Source organism: Terrapene carolina, unplaced genomic scaffold (genome assembly GCF_002925995.2).
Source record: "Terrapene carolina triunguis isolate 2854851 unplaced genomic scaffold, T_m_triunguis-2.0 Scaffold69, whole genome shotgun sequence".
NCBI classification, from domain to species: domain Eukaryota; kingdom Metazoa; phylum Chordata; order Testudines; family Emydidae; genus Terrapene; species Terrapene triunguis.
The window spans coordinates 39,711,671-39,731,451 of record NW_020664420.1 but is presented as its reverse complement, the minus strand read 5'-3'; the positions used below and the strand labels follow the sequence as shown (position 1 = coordinate 39,731,451).

Below are 19,781 nucleotides of genomic sequence, written 5' to 3'. Positions count from 1 at the left end.
ATTCAATTTCATGTGCTGTGAATTGTGGGGCCCAATTCTGAATCTGAAATCATCTGCAGCTCACCAAACTTAGGAAGGAGGGGTCACACACAAGTCTAGGAAACGATAATATTTATTAAAAGTATTACATAGAATGGGTAATTGAAATAATTTTTAAAAGGAAGGGTCAAAACCAAATCTTTAAAAAATAAAGGGAATGCAAGTGGGAACACCAGCCATATATTACTGACTCTGTATCTGTCTCCTTGACCACCTCCTGACAAGAAGGAACGACAGGAGAAAGTGACTTTTGGAGAAAAACGGGAATGTCTCTTGTAAGGGACTTGGGGGATGGGCACTTGGTGGGGTTCTGGAACTCCTGCAGACTCATCATTCCCGTCCTGGTCACTCAGCGGGGTTCCCTGTGAGGGGTTTTGGGTGCTAGTGGTGGGTAAGGCCCGAGGAGTCCTGCAGGCTTTGTTCTTCTCCCAGTCACTTAGAGGGGATTCTTGAAACAAGATCCTCTGGCTCAGCAGCATCCTGCTTGGCAGCTGGAGGAAGAAATGGAGGTAGCGGTTCATGGACCGGTTCAGTAGCCTCGGCAGCAGGTTGACCTCAAACTCATTCAGCCACAAGTCCAATGGGGGAATGCTCCCATTCTCTGTGCTGTGCTTCCTACTCCATGAACCAGTACATCAGCCTCTCTTCCTGATGAAGTGCCCAATCCTTCCACGCCCAGAGGAATTGAAATGGTTCCTGGTTTCCCCTGCCCATGCCTATATGCAGCTCTTCCTGGGTTCTTCTCTGTCTATCTCTGGGGCATTGCTCCAGCCCTCTTTGTGGAGGTTTCACTCCCAGGAACTGAAGGTCCTACCAACTGAAAGAGAAGGGTAGAATTACAATTTTTGCCCTTGGGAAAAAGCTCAGAAATCCCCCCACATAACATAACTTTACTGTAGAAGGCCACAATATTGATACTTTTCAGCATTCCATGAATGTGACTTTTAAACGATCCTTGGTTCTTAGGCAACTTTTGCAGCCCATGAGGAAGGAGCACAGGCTACTAATGGTAAATAAACTGTACTAATATTTTTTAAAAATGTAAATGTTCATAGTGTCTCAAGGTAGTGGGCAGGGGGAAGAGAGAGTGGCAGTTCCTTCCAGGGTGCTAAGTTACCAGTTTGCAATTCCTTTTTTAAAGGCTGGCTAACATTTGGAGAACATAGCTGTTTCCAAGATACCAGAATGGAAAAGAGAAGTGGCTCTCTGTCCCGTGGAGGAAATCTGCAATCTATGCCAGAGAGATGTTTCTGCTAATGGTCACTCCTCTACATATTGCTAAATGAAGGGGGTTGGTCAGCTATGAAGGTGGATCAAGCAGAGTTGCACAGCTATAAAACCTCAAGACCCAGCTAGAGTTTCTGCTACCCTGGAAACTTGCTGAAATATGCTTGTGCAGCATAGCTCAGTGCGGGGAGAGGCAACACACCAGGGACAGGGACAGTAACAATTTTGTAATCTTCCAAGGGAGAAAAGACTGCTGTGACTAACATTTCCTCAGAGAACCAAAGTGTTTTAGAACTGAGTTCTGCTCCCTCCCCATTCCCAGACCTAACATCCCCTCCATCCACCCACCCCATTCCACATAGCTGCCACTTGCAAGGTGATGGTAAGCTCAGGCAGGTGGGAGAAGCACTGAAACTGTGTAATCTTTAAAAGACAAAAGATAGCTGTTACTAACTTTAGACAACCTACTATAAGCTTTCTACAACTGTCCCATCCCCAACTGGGATTTTTCTAACCTGACCCCTTCCTTCCCATGGTCTGTGCAGCCCCAGAACCTTTGCTGTCTGACTGCTGGCCAAGAAATACACAAACACAGGGGCAATGATTTTTCCTGAATAATCTGTTTTTAAGAAATAGCTTTATCCAAATGCATAATACAGGTTCGTTAGAAATCAATAAAATCATTGATTTATAACTATGTCTTGCTTGGGGACTGTGGCGGGGAGGGGTAGCAGGGGCTGGCTGGAGCAGGGGAGAGTTGGAGGAGTTTGGTAGGGAGAGGGGGCATGACAATTCCATGGCTTTCAGCACTGCAGTTCAAACTCACAGACACATAGCAATGCATGGCATATTATCCAGAGGGGAATAGTCAGTGCACAGTATTTCAAATTTAGCACAAGATGAAGAGGGGTTATTGGCAGGGAAGGTCCATTGTAACTTACCAGCCTTAGGTTTTGGTTCCTGCCGTGACTCGGGATCCTCCTTGGGTTCATCGGGGTAGATGGCTTCCTCAACAGGCTCCACCAGAGAGAGGTGCAGAATCACATGCTCTTCATCCTCCAGGTCTTCTGGGGCACCCTCCATGGTCTGTGATGCCTCATCACTCTAGCCCTCATCAGCATCCGATTGGACAATGAGGCTGGTGAGGTTGAGGATGGGATCATGAACCACTTCAGGTTCTGTACCGGGAGCCCTTGACAGCACCTGGTCAAGCTCCTCATAGAAGGGGCATGTCCAAGAAGTCGTCCCAGAGAGACAGTTTGAGTCTTTTGTGCTCCTGTATGGGAGCCTCAACTGGTTCACGTGTTCCCGGCACTGGGCTGGAGTCCGCTCAATGCCTGCCTGCTCCAGCCTCCATGAAATTTCCCGGTACAGGTGTATGTTCCTGCCGCTCTGGCTGAAGTCATGGAAGACAGTGCACTCTGACCACACATTGAAAAGCACCTAAGTGTGCTCAGTGGGCCAAGTGGCTGCTCTCAGAGCAGGATGCATTTTCACCTGTGTTGATCTGTATGAGTTCAACGGAAAGCTGGTCACTGCAGCACGCTACTACCACTGAAAACGGTGGGACAGGAACCTTTATAGAGTGGGTGAGGGTCAGGAAGAAAAGGATTCAATGCATTGTCAGAATGGGAGTGGAGGACTATTGAAACTTGAGTCCTGGTACATGGCCCTTACCCACACCCCTCAGGCACACTAGCTTGCTCACTCTCTACACTCCTTCAGACACATGATTTGGGGTTCAGGTGTGAGTTATGACACAACCGCAAGCATAGGCACGTGTACAGTTACTAATATGGAAATAGTTCTTAGTCAATGGAGAGGAAGGAAATAAAGATTATGAGTGACCAAAGAGGTAGCAAGAATAAGGGAAAGGGCAGAGTAAGTGGAGGAGATAATATAGCAGGAGAAACTGCATCCATACGTTTTAAACTTGAGCTCTAGAAGCCATTTGTTATGCACACGGGGAAAAAAATAGAAAAAATATTGGTGTCAGTCCAGATCAAAACGCTGATCTACTTTCAGTCCAATATTTTGTCTCCAACAGCAGTCTCATACTTCAAAAGGCAGTACAAAAACCATATTCAATTGTGCAATAATGTGTTTTGATGTCCTCAGACAACCTGAAGCATGAGACTTGTAGCATTATCAATTTAGATTACCTTTTCTGTGCTATTTTAGTATTCTATTTAGTAAAATATCCCAAAAAACAGTTAGAAAAATGCAGCTAATTTCTGCTATCACACACTAAAGAACAAATCTGTAAAGTGTTGCTCATGATTTTATCTGAAGTTGGGCAGCAAGAATTCCAAATACCTTGAAATCTTAAAATGTAACCCTAAATTCTAAATAATTAGCAGCACATGTAATGAAACTGAAATGCTATGTGACCTCCCTGACCCAATCACAGGAATTTTTTATATGTAAAATGTAGTTTGTGCCCAAATATAGAAATCGTACCGCATAATGGCCCTCTTTAACTGCATCCTGTATTGGTGTTACTTGTTCACTTCCTTTACAGTTAACATTAGCTCCTGCTTTCAAAAGCTCATTTGCTGTCTTATAAAAACCTGCCACACTGGCTTCATGTAGTGGAGTCCAACCTATGACAGAGGAAAATTGTCAGCTAAATCTTACAATTCCTATTTGAATAATATTCTTGACACCAATTTTTATCAATTTTGCAGACTATTTGATAAAGTTTTAATTTTTAAGATAGTCTAAATTTATTAGAAATTGCAATATTTTAAGAATAAGTTGACCATGTGACAAATTTTTATATGGTTCAAAAGTGATGTAGATGAGAGATCCTAACTGCCAAAATCTGCACTTACCTAAGAACTGCATGCCATTATAACAAATGTAGACGTTAGATTATGTATTCGTTCAAAAAGGAAAGAAAACTTAACCTTTGCATACTGGCAATTTCTCTGTGAATGAAACTTTTACACCCTGGGTATGTCTAACCAGCAGTTGGGATGTATAACTCCCAGCGTGGGTAGATCGAAATGCCGCCGAAGGACTGGCGCCTTTTTTCTCTGCTGCTCCTCCTCGGCAGCAACCCTGGCTACGCCACTGGGCTGAGGGCATAGGTGCCAACTCCGTGGGTGCTCCAGGGCTGGAGCACCCACGGGGAAAAAATGGTGGGTGCTGAACACCCACTGGCAGCCCTGATATCAGCACCTGCCCCTCCCCCTAGTGCTTCCTGCCCACCAGCAGGCCCCGCCGATCAGCGCTGGGGGGGGGAAGGGGCGAGGAGCAAGGGCACAGCACGCTCGGGGGAGGGGGAGGGGGCGGATCTGGGCGTGGAAGGGGCGGGGCGGAGCAGAGGTGGGAAGAAGCGGATTAGAAACTCTGCGCCTATGGCTGAGGGGGCTGGTTGGGTTCTCTGCATTGGGAGCATGGGGAGCTACTGAGACTTAGCAGGAGGTAGATGTTCCTATCTGCTCCCCAGCCCAATCCCATGAGCCACAGCAGCTGCTCCAGCCCCACCAGTCCCACTTTCACCTCCACCCTCCTATGCATGCACACAGCTTACAAGGAATGACATGTTGGGGCAGAAACATATATCAGCCTCTACAATATTTCCATTTACTCGTGAGGGCATTCTGCACCAAAAAATTAAAATTTATACACCAAAAAATGAAAAATTCTGCACACAATATTTTAAAATCCTGCAAATTTTATTTGTCAGATAAATGTGGCAATTCCAGGATGGCACTGGGGAGCACAGGCCACTGGCTGCAAAGAGGTGGGAGATCACTCTGCAGCTCCCCCTGGGACACAGACTCAATGGTGAGGCTGCACCCAACCCTGACACCATGCAAGGACCAGGCCTGCCCCAGAAACACCCCAGGGCCTTGCCCCTCTGTGCCAGGTGCACCAGGTGTGGACATGCAGACTCAGCCTGGCAGGATCCAAGTGCGGAGGGACTTAGTGTGGGGGGAACCAGGTGTAGGTTGAGAGGGTTCTGTGTGAGGCAATCTGGGGTTGGGCAGCTCAGTGGGGGATTTGTGTGTATGCGATCTGGATGCACAGGAGTTCTGGGTGCAACAGTAATGGGACTCTGCAGGGAGGTCAAGACCAAGGTTGGGGCTCAGTGAGGTTGGGAATCCAGGTGCTGCTGGTTGGGGCTCGGTGGGGTGGGGATCCAGGTGACTCATTGCAGTGGTACAAGTGCAGGGGGAGTGGAACTTGGCAGGAGAGGTTCTGGGTGTGTGTGGGGAGGTGAGGCTCAGCGGGAGGGTCTGAGCATGAGGGGGTCTGGATGCATGGGGGATTGGGTGGATGGGGGAGCAGCTCCCCCTACAGGGATCCCTCCCCCTGAAGCTGAGGAGCGGGGTCGGGGAGGGAGTTTGCAGAGCTTCCTGCAGCCTGGGGAGAAATCTGGGGCTGGGGCTGACCCAGCTCTGAATGCTGTGCAGGGGAAGAGGAAGTCTTGTCCTCCCCAGCCCAACCGGAATAGCGGCTGAGCCCGGCACAGGGTAGGAGCCACCAGCCAGGTCTTCCCCAGTCCTGCCCCCGCCTCACAGTGATTTACCTCTCTGCCAGCTGCCCTGGGCACCCAAAACATACTGCTGGGGAGGGTCGCATGATCACTCTTGTGGCTTCCCTTTCCTTCCCCCTCAGAAAGTCATTTTTCTGCGGGGAAGCAAAGAAATCTGTGGGGGGACAAGAATTCTGCACATGCGAGGTGGCGCAGAATTCCCCCAGGAGTATTCCATTGCAGGGCCACTAGGCCCCACTCCCACTCACCTTGGTTCTGCCACCCAGGCAGCAATTCCACTCAATGGAGAAAAGAGGATTTGGGAAAGATGAAGGCAGTATGTAAGCCCTGAGCTGCACTGACCATAGCTTTGTGTGAATTCCCTGTATGGCAGTCCTCTTATTGAATCAGTACAGTGAACTGAGGGAGAGGATAGAAGATCCACCCCCGAGTGCTTTCCAATCCTCCTTCCATCACTTCCTGCATCAAAACACACTAAGGTTCTGTTGACCACAGTAGCTTTTTCCTTCAACCATCTCCCCACAGGTGGAGATACCCCAGTACATATCTAGAGTGTTGGTTGGGCTCTAAATTGGACACAATCCTTTTCCCATTTAAGTCAAGGGCAAAACTCTCATTAACTTCAAAAGGAACAAGATTGAATCCATCAAGCCAAATTCTGGGCTGTTTTACAGATTGTGCATGCCAGAAGGGTATAAAATCAGTGCATTAACATGGAGTTTTGGAGGTAATGTCTATATTACATATATGGGTCTACACATTTACTGTCTTGTGAGAACTTACAAGAACTTAAACTAATAAGAATTCAAAAAAGTGGTGGATCAACTCTAAAACATCTTTCTGATTGTGATCCGGTAGCATTAACATTTATTACTTATGCTTATATATTTGTTACAAAAGATATAAATTTATCTTTTAACTGGAATTGAAACTTACCAGCATAATCCTGAGTATTTACATTTGCACCAACTTTTATAATTTTGCGTACAAGGTCTGTATCATCTTCAGCAACAGCTTTATGCAGTAAGGTCTCACCAAAAAGATTTTTCCTATAGATTTTTGAAAGAGGAATGGAGGCAACAGGTGCAGTATTTGAAATTTTTTTAACAAAGGTTTGTTTTGCTGAAAAACATAAAATAAAGATCTGGTAAACTGAAAAAATATATTTGATTATTGTTTTGGCCTCAGCACTACAGTTAGCATACAAGTTTTCTGAAGAAAAATCTTGTCAACAGGAATTTTTGCCCAACTACTAACCTGCCAGAAACAGACATTTCAGAAAGTTGCTCCTTCAGTAAAATACGTAAACATCAATCTCACTTACTAAAGATTGTATTTAACCCCATAAGCTTTGCACCAATCTCCTGATATCAAATAGGTTCAATGCACAGAATGAAAGAATATGGCTTTTAAACAGTGGGTTTTTTAAACTCTTGGCTGTCTACATTTTAGACAAAGTGTATTAATCATTTTCAACAAGTTTGATCAAATCTGCTATCCTGCGCTACAGTTCCTTGAAAGAAAAGCAGTCAATATATAGCTAGTTGCCTAGTCACTCTTCTCTTCCTTACCAAACCTATGGCATTTATTAGCAATTATTTTATGTTTTGTGTTTTACGTATGTTTCTAAGTTTACAAAACAAAATATAGAAACAAACACTATTATTATACTTTGGAACAAATCCTGCTTTCCATTATGCACCCATGGAAGGATTCAAATGCAGTGGAACCATTTCTACTGTACTGGGGCACAAGGCTACACTTTACCAACAGTGGGGAATTCTGCATGCTCCCTTCATGCTGCGGAGAAGTGTTCCAGGGCTGCTGTCTATGCTGGAAGGCAGAAGGATGGGGATGGATTATGGCCAGGCAGGAGGCATGGCAAGGGCACGAGCATGGTTCATGCATTGTGCAGATCCAATAGCTTAAAATTTTGCTCATGTGGGAGTAGAGAGCTACCCTTCTCCATATTCTGTGGCTGCAGGCTGCACAAGCAGCCTGGCTGGTTGTGGCTAAAGATTCCAATCTTCAGACTTTTGATATTTTTGAAATGGAGGAAAGTCCATGTACATGAGTGGTCTCTAACCTTTATACACACAAGATCACTTTTTGAACTTAAGTGCAACCCAGGATCTACCCCGTCCCTTCCGAGGCTCTGGGGTGCGGGCTCTGGGCAAGAGGTTCGGAGTGTGGGATGGGGCTCCAGGCTGAGCCTGGGGCAGGGGGTTGGGGTGCAGGAGGGGATATCGGGTGCTGGCTCCAGGAGGGGGCTCAGGGCTGGGGTGCGGGCTCCCGCAGGCCGCACTTACCTCGGGCGGCTCCTGGTCAGTGGCGGCACAGCGGGGCTAAGGCAGGCTCACTGCCTGCCTCAGCCCCACACCACTCCCGGAAGGGGCCAATGCACCCCTGCAGCCCCTGAGGGGGGCACGTGGCTCCACGTGCTGCCCCTCTCTGCAGGCACCGCTCCTGCAGATCCCATTGGCCACAGTTCCCCATTCCCGGCCAATAAGAGCTGCCAGGGAGGTGTTTGCAGGCAGGAGCAGCACATGGAGAACCCTGCTCCCCCTCCGCCAGGGCCATGGGGGCGTGCTAGCTGCTTCCAGGAGCAGTGTGGGGCTGAGGCAGGCAGGGAGCCTGCCTTAGTGGCAGCCCCGCTGCAGCCAGAGATTGCGATCAACGGGTAGAATCTCCAGGATTGACCAGTCAATCGCGATCGACCGGTTGGTGAACACTGACGTACATTAATTTTGCTCTATGCAATAGGATTTGGCCATATAACTACAGCCAATCATGATGAAAACAGAAAAATACATTTTATTTTGAGCATTTTGTTTTTAAAAAAACATTTTGCTCTTGAATGAAAACCTGTTGCTGACTTTATTTTAAATAAATATTAGTCATCTGATTAGAAAACCCATCATAAGCATGGTTATAGTGGAAATACTGACAACCCTTCATGAAAGCAAGGTGCTGGGTAGTGGTAGATTTATAATTAACAACTTATATTATACTACTATTATAGTTCATATAACGTATACCTTCAAAAAATTTAAATATATTAAGTAAACAGTTAAAGCCAAACTGGACTTGCATAAATGAAAATAATTATAACACTCCAATCTTAAAAGTCATTAGGGTTCCATTGTTAGGGGACGAAGGAGTCAGGAGGCCCAGGTTCAATTCAGTGTTCTGCCACAGACTTCCTGTGTAACCTTGAGCAAGTCTCTTTACACCTCAGTTCCTCACATGTAAAATGGGAATAATAAGACTTCTTTACTTTACAGGAGTGTTGTGAGGATAAATATATCACAGAGTGTGAGGTGCACAGATATAACTGTGATGGAGGTCATAAAAATACATAAAATAGATTGAAACCTGCAATCTGCTCCATGGGGGTGAATTCCTGTGCATGCTGAGTCACACTGACTTCAGAGAGACTCTGCATAGGCAGAGTTTGCCTTTGCAAATCAGACTGTAGGACTTACATTTGTACTCTGGATCTATTTTTTGTTTTGTTTTGGTGTTTCAGAATATTCAGCCATTTCAATTATAATGTTACAAAATTAGATTTCCATCTCTGAATGTTTTTCTTAAATTTTATGAAGGATGTGTGTAAGCAAGTCAATTATTAGAGTCTGTACTGTAAGTAGTGAAATAAAAACTGGTACAAAGTATCATGGATAATTATTAAAACTAATGTATATAAAGCTTTTAAAAAAGGTAGCTCATAAATGCACATTTCAGTGGCTTTGAAAATACCATCCAACAAATTTATACTTTTCTGGTTCAGTACATTTGTTTGAATCAGTTCAACAGAAGAGTAACTTATCTGGCAAATAAATGTCAGAAGCATCTCTTACTAATTTTCTTGGCAAGCCTTTGGCTTTTCCTCATCTGCTCAACCTCGCTGTTTGCATCCATAGTTGATCCTTGGTATGTACTGGCTTCCAGCTCTGAATGCTGTTCTTTGCTGTCCTTACAAGCAGAGTCTTGTGTTCTACTGATGAGAGATTTGTTCAGAATGAATAAGAATATTCGCCACTTTATAAAACAACAATGTAATATTTATACTAGATTTAGAAGTAAACATTTAATTTGTAAAGGAGGTTTATAATTATGTGCAGATGCATACTTCTCATAATCACACAAACTTCAATGGGATTGTATGGAGTATAAATCAGTGCAGAATATGACCTTGAGTGTTTTTAAGAAAATGTAAAATCTTTACCTTTCAGGTAACTTAAATGAACATTTACATAGTACAAATGAGGAATGAGTGGCATGTAAGTTTCATATTTATTAAATAAATTGGAAGAGAGAGATAAAGAGTTCATGCATGAAGAGAAGTGAGCTTTTTATGTTATATATATCATACCCAAAATCTTTAGATGAAAGTTTATTTCCTGTTTCTTCGTCATTACTATATATTCTTTGGTGAGTTTCTTCTAGCATCTTATAACAACTGGAAGCTTCATCTATGTGCTTTCTAGTGCAGTTTTCTCTTAATCGAGTTGACCTCCTTAATGTACAAGAAGTTGCTTTGGTAGTTTCTATACCCGAGGTATTCTCTATTGAACCAGAATTTCCTTCACCAGCTTGTTTGTCATAAGAGGCGACATTGCAATAATCAGAAATTATCAAATCCTGGTTCTTCTGGTTACCTACAAGCTGTGACAAAAAGTATTACTTCAAACTACTGATAGTCAAGCTATTAAAAGAAATGCTGTGCCTGGATTATTGTGTGTGGTGTTAAAAGCAAAATGTCATTTAAGTTATACATGCACAGATAGATAGAGACTTAGAATAAATAGATTACTTAATAACTGGAGTTCTACAAATATACTGCCTGCACAGAGGAACACACTTGGAGTTGTGTGCCATGCTATACAGGCCTTGGAACTACTAAGAACACCCAGCAAGGGAAGTGGATGGCTGAGGAGATAGGGATGTAATGGGACAAAGATGTAAAGTCTGTGGATGAGATAGCTTTTTTAGCTGATGCCTTCTAACAGAATCAGGCGTCTATTGAGGGCAGGCCACAGAAAAAGGGGTTTAAAACTGATGGGAAGGGAGAATCCCACTTTGCCCCTGGGAAGAGAGAAGGGGGTTGGGAGCCTAAACATTCTCTTACCCATAAACATTCCTCTAACCCTCATCCCAAATCTCCTGTAAAAGCAGAAGAGCCCAAAAGGTGCTATCAGTGTAATTCCACTGATCACCTGAGGAATAAATGCCTTGTGCTAAGAGGAAGCAGGCAACCAATAACTCATGTTAGTTCTGCTGTCCTCAACACAGAAACCCTCCAAGCAATTGAAACCTATCATACTGGTTCTGTGAGGTTAGCCTCAGAGAAACAGGTGGCAGAGGGTACCCCAATCCAGGTCCCAATTTTTCAGGATGCTATTTCTGATAAGTTTTTGGAAAGTAACTGTGTCTCTTTAAATCAAGATGCAGCTCCAAAACCGGTAACAGCAGAGGAGTTGGGACCAGGAAACTGCCAGGTGGTAGTTTGTGAGAATACAAATGGCTCAACTGACAGAGTGGGGGTGTCTTTCCCCATGCTGGTGAGACACAGAAAGCAATTATGGGAGAGCTGCTGGGAAAAGGTGCATCTGACCGAAGGGTAAACACACCTAGCCCAGAGAGCACAGATCACAGCCCTCTAGGGGACAAGGAAGGACTCAGTGCTGGGAGGGTGAAACACAGGGTAACCCCAAAAGGGGAGCTGGATTTTCTGCATATGTACAGTCCTGGGGTTGGGAGACCGCTCCCCAAAGGGCCAGCCAATGTGCAGGGTCCCCCTGAACACCTATCTTGCCAGACCCTGAGGCACCAAAATTCCAGATACACGATTAAATTAAGAGCCCACACAATGGGGAACAATGGAGGGAAGGAAAAGCCAGTGACTGATTACATGGGAGAGAGTCAAAGGACACCATGGGTAATGAACAAACTAACCTCAAACTACACTACCTGAACAGAGGGTGTGGTATCATAAAGATACTTGTAAACGCACATCTGTGATAAAAATTTTGGTATTAATGTTAAGTTTTGGGGATAAGAATTTTGACACGGATGTTAAACCTTATGATAATGCTACTTTTCAATTAATACCTGTAAACAGGTTTAAAGCTTATCACAGCAGAGAAACCATAAAAAATTTGGTTTGCTGTGTGTGAATGGGGAAACCGAGGCATACCGCCTCATGGCCTTAATGGCTGGATGCCAGGAGAACTATAACACAAACTGCCTTTGAGCTAGTCAGTGACTAACCCTCTTGCAGTAAACTAAGAGGAGAGGTGTAACGCTCTGTACCTTGGGGGAACATCCAGCACCTCCATGTTATTCCTCGTAAAATGATTGTGTGGTATCCAATGCAAAGTTTGTCATGTCGGGTGTCTTTGGAAGGCTCGTGATGTACTGAGCATGGCTGTTATAGTGATGTTATTATAATTGTTACAATAATGTTACAGTAATGTTATAGGTTATAATTTCATGTATATAGTTATGAGGCTGAAAATGTATCCTCATGGCTTAAAATAAGCCCAGGCAAAAACTCTCCAGGAGCAGAGGGGCAGTTCACACCTCATCAGGGCATGTATGGGACAAACCCAGCCCAACCTCACAGGAACAAAGGACGCTGGCCTAGGCAGCAACAAAAGAATCTGTTAGACTCTCCAGGGAGTCACCCCCCTTCCTTTGGTCAGTTTGGAACTGCGATGAGGTAATGCTCATCTGACTCTGAAGGCGGGGGGCAAAGCCAAGAGGGAAGAAAGGACATGATAAAAGGGAGAGACATTTGCCATGCTCTTCCTCCCTCTTCCACCTACATCTATAGATGCCCCACCATGCAACTGAAGCACTGATCAAAGGAGAGAGCCTAGCTGAAGAGCAACCAGCCAGCCTGTAGTGAGAAGCATCTAAGTTTATAAGGGCATTGAAAAAGTGTTAAGATCAGCTTAGAATGCATTTTGCTTTTATTTCATTTGACCAAATCTGACTTGTTATGCTTTGACTTATAATCATTTAAAATCTCTCTCTATAGTTGATAAATTTGTTTGTTTGTACTGAAGCAGTGCGTTTGGTTTGAAGTATGTTAGAGGCTCCCCTTGGGATAACGAGCCTGCTACATATCAATTTCTTTGTTAAATTGACGAACTCATATGAGCTTGCAGCGTCCAGTGGGTATAACTGGGCACTACAAGATGGAGGTTCCTAGGGTTGTGTCTGGGACCGGAGGTATTGGCTAGTGTCATTCGGTTGCACAATCCAAGGAGCAGCTTACATGCCAGAGGCTGTGCGTGAACAGCCCAGGAGTGGGGGTTCTCACAGCAGAGCAGGGTAAGGCTGGCTCCCAGAGTCAAGGACTGGAGTGGCCTAGCAGATCACCGCTCCAGATAACACCAAGGGGAACGTCACACTCCCTTGCTACAATTTAAGCCCATTGTTTCTTGTCCTATCCTCAGAGGTTAAGAAGAACAATTCTTCTCCCTCCTCCTTGTGACAACCTTTTATGTACTTGAAAACAGTTATCGTGTCCCCTCTGAGTCTTCTCTTTTCCAGACTAAACAAACCCAATTTTTTCAATCTTCCCTCATAGGTCATGTTTTCTAGACCTTTAATCATTTTTGTTGCTCTTCTCTGGACTTTCTTCAATTTGTCCACATCTTTCCTGAAATATGGCAACCAGAACTGGACACAATACTCCAGTTGAGGCCTAATCAGCATGGAGTAGAGCAGAAGAATTACTTCTTGTGACTTGCTTACAACACTCCTGCTAATACATCCCGGAATGATGTTCACTTTTTTTGCAACAGTGTTACACTGTTGACTCATATTTAGCTTGGGGTCCACTATGACCCCCAGATCCCTTTCTGCAGGACTCCTTCCTAGGCAGTCATTTCCCATTTTGTATGTGTGCAACTGATTGCTCCTTCCTAAATGGAGTAGTTTTTCCCTCAGTAAATTCTTCCCACACACACCACACAAACTCTCACACATAAATATACATACAAAATAATCCTTTCAGCTAATCATGCTAGTTATTCTACAGGCTGAGAAGAGATATTATTTCTATTTTTAAATATCTGTGAGATGCTTAGATACTATAACGATGGGGAACGCACAAGCAGATAACATTGCATAGCATAGAATAGTATGAAGCAAGTAGACAAAGTTTACTAGGATTTCTCCATTCTAAAAAGTTCAATAACTGACGTGAAAAAGTAGAAAAGGATTAGAAGACTTTAAATAAAAAAAAGACTAATAAAAATGTAAATTCTAGACTCAATAATTCTGTACCAAGACTAATAACATCTTAGAAAAAATTAACTCTTCAGTAAAATATTGTAAGATACACAAAACATTTCAAATAGGTATTAAAACATGTACATACTTGTTCATCTAAAGTACCCTGAAATGGAGCCTCTGTTAATGCTTTTATTTCTTCCAATTGCTTCACAGAAAATTGAGGTTCAAAACTGTTATCTGTTATTTGAGTGCAGTCATCTATCTGGAAAATACTGGGTTCTGATCTCACATGTTCTTCTTCAGCATTAAGCTCTCTTTCCTTCCCTACTAATTGACGGACAGGCTGTACTACAGATTCTGAAAAGGAGTTCAGTGCTGTCAGAAGCTCTATTGGCAGGACATTGCTGTTCTCATCTACTGATATATCTACAGATAGAGCATCACCTTGACACTGTAACGTGTCGTGCAAGGGGTTTATCATTTCTGGACTCTCTGAATCACTGAGTGGTTTCAGCAAATCTCTAATTTCAAATTCATCACCCATTATACTTTGTACAGTTAATGTTTCCCTGGAAATCTTCTCTGATGTTGATGATAAAATAAAGTCAGGTATAGACTTCTCAAGAGAATTATCTTTTACCGTAGTATCTATCTCAGTAATGGTCATAGTGGCACTTTGACAATCTTTTAAAACACCTGGAAATACATTCCGTGGTGTCCATTCCTTTGGAGCCATTAATGTCTCTTTTACAACTGCACTTGACAGTAGGCTTCTTTCTGGAGAGTCATCTTCATCATTTAATCGATGTGAAATCTAAATGAAAAAAATGTTCACAAAAATGGATACATGTTTCTAAAAACATGTAATGAACATTTACTTTACGGTTCATTAATACTCATATTATTAGGGTTACAATTTTTTGATAAAGCAAGCTACAAGCCCCTAAGAATTTCCACAATGGAAAAATTCCCATTGACCTTAATAGGGGTTAGACTGTACCCTTAGTCATAAAGGCAGAATGAATTAAGTTGCTGACTCCCCTATTACTGAAGATCCAGGATAAGATGCAGAATAAATCTACCACTATTTTGAGATCAAAGGTCTCATCCTGTTCTCAGGGTACTCGTGTCCCATGTTAATGCTCAGGATGATTTCTCTTCCTTGTTTAGCACGACATTAAATCGTTATGTAGTCAAAGCAAATAGTAGAAGTGCGGACTACTGCAGATACAATATATGTATGTTTTGTTTTAAATCACATGCAACTACTGACAGGGTGCAGAAAGTTTGTCCCACATCCAACGCTGAATATTATGCAAAAAGTAGGGTAAATATAGTTATTTAGACTCATTGACTTTAAGGCAATAAGAGACAATCATGATCATCTAGTCTGACCTCCTGCACACTGCAGGCCATAGAACCTCACCCACCCACTCCTGTAATAGAACCTTAACCTCTGGCTGAGTCACTGAAGTCCTCAAATCATGATTTAAAGATTTCAAATTACAGAGAATCCACCATTTACCCTGGTTTTACCTTCAATTGACCTATGCCCCATGCTACAGAGGAAGGCAAAAAAAATAAAATAAAATAAAATAAAAATCAACCCAGGGTCTCTGCTAACCTGACCTGGGGGGAAATTCCTTCCTGACCTCAGATATGCAGTCAGTTGAACCCTGAGCATTTTGGCAAGACCCACCAGCCAGACACCTGGGAAAAAATTCTCTGTAGTAACTCAGAGCCCTCCCCGTATAATGTCCCATCACTGCCTGTTGGGGATATTTGCTACTAGCAGTCACAGATTGGCTGCATGCTATTGTAGGCAGTTTCATCAGTTTTATAGTCATTTTTGTCATGACACCAAGAGATGTGCCTGTGACAGACTGACAATAGGGTCCTGTAATATTCTGAACAAACCTTATGGAATTAAGATAAACTTTACTGAATTAAGCTAATCCTTACTGAATTAGGTGTAATACCTTTGGTTTCCATTGTACAGTCAAACCCCGCAATAAGGCGCCCCGCCATAACGTGAAACGCATATAACGCGATCACAATTTGGCCCCCGTTTAAGACATACAGTAATACAGTACTGTATGTACCAGTGGTCCCCAACGCCATGACGCCTGCCAGGCAGGGGAGAGAAGTGCCAGGCAGGGGAGAGAAGCTGCAGCCCCGCACCTGCCGGGGACAGTGAGCACCGGCGCCCGCAGCCCTGTTGTTCTCTGTCCCCGGCAGGCGCGGGGCCATGGCTTCTCTCCAGCTTCAAGAGGATCCGCGGCCCTGCCAGCCGGGGACAGAGAACAACAGGGCTGTGGGCGCCGGTGCTCACTGTCCCCGGCAGGTGCGGTGCCGCGGCTTCTCTCCCCTGCTGGGCACTAGGCACTAGGGGCACTAGGCGGCACACATCAATGCACCGCCTTGGGGACCACTGATGGGCTTGAAACCCCGCTATACCGCGACCTCGCGCATTTAGCGCGATGTAATTTTTTGGACCCCAAATATCGCAGTATAGCGGGGTTTCACTGTATTACAAATACAATTATATATGTGTTTTGTGGAATTGTATGTTCCTTCTCTAGTAGGAGAGGGATGCTAATGTACTTCTTCTATTATTGTCCTCTGACCAGGGCCGGCTCTAACTTTTTTGCCGCCCCAGGCAAAAAAGAAGAGCGCCGCCCCGCCGTAAACCCCCCCCCCCCCCCGCGCCGCGCCGGCCTGCCCAACCCCCCGGAGCGCCACGCCGGGCCGGGCCAGCCAACCCCCTCCCCCCCGAGCGCCGGGCCGGGCCGCCCAAACCCCCGGTGTGCTGGGCCACTCAAACCCCCTCCCCAGCGCCGGGCTGGGCCGTTGAAGCCAACCCCCCCAGTGCTGCGCCGCCGAAACACTCCCTGCGCTGCCCGGCTGAAACAAAAAATAAACACCCTCGAGCGCCGCCCCGCCGAACAAAAAAACAAAAACACCGCGAGCGCCCCCCGCCACCCCAACATTGGCCGCCCCTTCTAAGGTGCCGCCCCAAGCATGTGCTTGGTCGGCTGGTGCCTGGAGCAGGCCCTGCCTCTGACACCACCCCTTTGGAAAGGTACACATATACTAGTTCAAACTGGATTCTCCAGGGACCAACAGACAAAGAAATTATTTTTAGATAAATAGCCTGGTTTTAAACTGGCTCAGGGCCTTCTTTCTGATCCAGCAAATGGGCAGGACCTCTAGTCCACAGAGGGCCCCAATCCTTACAGAAGGGTTAGCAGGACTGGGCCTACTGAGGCCCATAAGACTGTGTGCTTGTTCTGAGCAGAAGCTGTGATGAACTTGTAACCACAAAAGAAACCCCTTTGGTGGGTTTGGAAGGACTGCTCCAGAACCCATGTTGGGGTAGGGGTAATCTCTGGTAAGCTTATAAGCATGTGTGTAGGTTCTTTTACTGTTTTTAATATGGTTTTTCTGTAGTGCTTGTACCGTAAGAATAATATAGGCTTACACAGAAAGAATTGTTTATAAGAAATTTATAATTTGACAATAACGCTTATCAGTCTCTGAACAGAAAACAAGCAGGTGTGTTTGTGCAGCCTGCCAGTGCCTCTGCAGTGAACGACAGAGTGAAGGCAGGGAACTGCCCAGCCTGGAAATACCACCCCCAGAAGGGAGAGAGACACGGGACTTCACCTAAGAAAGGCAGTGACTGGGGAGCTGGAAACCTAAGAGCAGGTGCCCTAGTTGGACCATTGAGGGGAAATACAGGTGCAGTTGTCCTGAACTGTGACAGTGCCTGTTCTTCAATCAATGAAAATACAGAACTTTTTCTCCTTCCTATGAAGGATTGTCTGAAATTTCTGAACCAGGTACCTCAGTTAGTACCTCAGAGGACTGACATGCTTACAGTTTTTACCAACATTGTATTTTTCGCTGCTCATACTGTTGCCCCAACATTGTATTTTAGGGTAAATTTTCTTCAAGAGATTTTTTAAAATCTTTTGTTGCCAACGCATGGCAAAATTGTATAGAGCAACAGCATTTTAATATCAGCAATATAAATCTGATTAACCACACTGACAATTAAAAGTGTAATAAAACAACAAGAGGACAAGATCACTGAGGAGAAGAACCTTCTTCATACCAATTTATGGATTTTAAGAACAAACTTGGAACATGCAGTCCTTTAGAGAGACTAAATTTAAACATTATGATATAATCCAGTAACCAAGGATGCAAATTAAAAGATCTATTGGCAAGTTAGGAGGGAGAAGGAGAAACAAATTTGTTAAGTAACGGGAAAATTACTACTGTCATCTGATAAATATGATTTCCAAAAGAGACTAAGAATATACTTAAAATGTTATAATTATACAACAGTTTAAGGGACTGAGACAAGGAGGGATACTGAAACGATAATTTGATCCAGTTTAAAGAGATGCATTTTATAATATGGAGAATTCACAGTTACTGCAAAAAAGGGCTTGATCCTGCACCCATACAGTGTATGCGCAGGAGGGTTAATTGAAGAAGAATTATGGCTTATGAAACACCAACAATGGGCAACCTTTGTGAGATAAGAATAAAGATTACTGCAAGATACTAGGGCATAAGGAAACTCAGAAAACAGAGGAATGGTAGAATAAACAGTCAGGAATACTACTTTGTCAAAATCAGTAAAACCCAAATATGACTTGTTTAAGGATGTCAATGTTTTACTAAATTACAAAATCTTGACAAACAATTTGTCTTGAAGTTTCACAGTTCTAGCTGCAAAACTGGCAAGCTTGAGATAGTCAAGGTGTCTGTGCTGGGAAGACTGTAATGGCTATCAGTTTCTCTTGCTACAGTTCTTTCTGTACCATTTTGATCTGTTCATCAAATAGTGCAAGAGATCAGAAAATACGAACAAATATAATTTACTGTAGTAACTGGGAGTCTCAGGTACAAGAAAAAGCAAACTCACAGGAGCTAAAGCAATATAAAGGAGCCTTTTACTCCTACTAGTTTGTCAGATACCATCTCTGGCAATTCTCCCTAGACACTGGAATTCCTAGTTCTCCTAGTATCTTTAGGTTTTACAACCTCCTTTGAGACTATTAATCATTGGCATTCTGTTTCAGGAACTTTCATATTGGATTTTATTCCACTGAACCAACTCTGAAATATAGGGAAGTTTTACTTGATGAAATTTGTTAGTACACCTCTACCCCGATATAACGCTGTCCTCGGGAGCCAAAAAATCTTACCACGTTATAGGTGAAATCGCGTTATGTCGAACTTGCTTTGATCCGCCGGAGTGCGCAGCTTCCCCCTCCCCCGGAGTACTGCTTTACTGCGTTATATCCGAATTCATGTTATATCGGGTCGCGTTATATAGGGGTAAAGGTGTATCAATATTAGTATGTACTGTAAAGAAAAGAATCTCCTGGCTTTGTTTATGATATGATTACTTACTCATATAGTTTAATCTGTTACAAGATATATGTTTTACTATATTGTCTTTAGTATTTTCTTTTGGGAACTTTAGAAGATTCTGTTATTTTCCAAATGTTAATCTCACTCAGAATCTATGAAGAAAGTAAATTCTATTTATATGAAACTTTAACAGCTTTCTTTTGGATGCAAATTTTGCTTCACCCACCTTATATAATTTAAACAAGGTGGCAACCCTTGTATGAAAAAAATGTGTCTTTAGTCCTCCCAAATAAACAGAATGACCTGTGGCTAAAAAAAAAATCAATGGTAAATTATTTATCTGTGTATGTGGCACAGACTTAGTCTT

General features: G+C 43.7%; 1 protein-coding gene across 1 annotated transcript in view; it reads right to left on the bottom strand.

Moving 5' to 3' along the window:
• The window catches only part of ANKRD31 (ankyrin repeat domain 31), a 115,310-nt gene that overhangs the window by 80,829 nt on the left and 14,700 nt on the right, over positions 1-19,781 (bottom strand). The window contains 5 exon segments of the mRNA XM_026649268.1: positions 3,727-3,869; positions 6,710-6,895; positions 9,634-9,770; positions 10,149-10,441; positions 14,169-14,837. Coding sequence (XP_026505053.1) covers positions 3,727-3,869; positions 6,710-6,895; positions 9,634-9,770; positions 10,149-10,441; positions 14,169-14,837 — 1,428 coding nt within the window.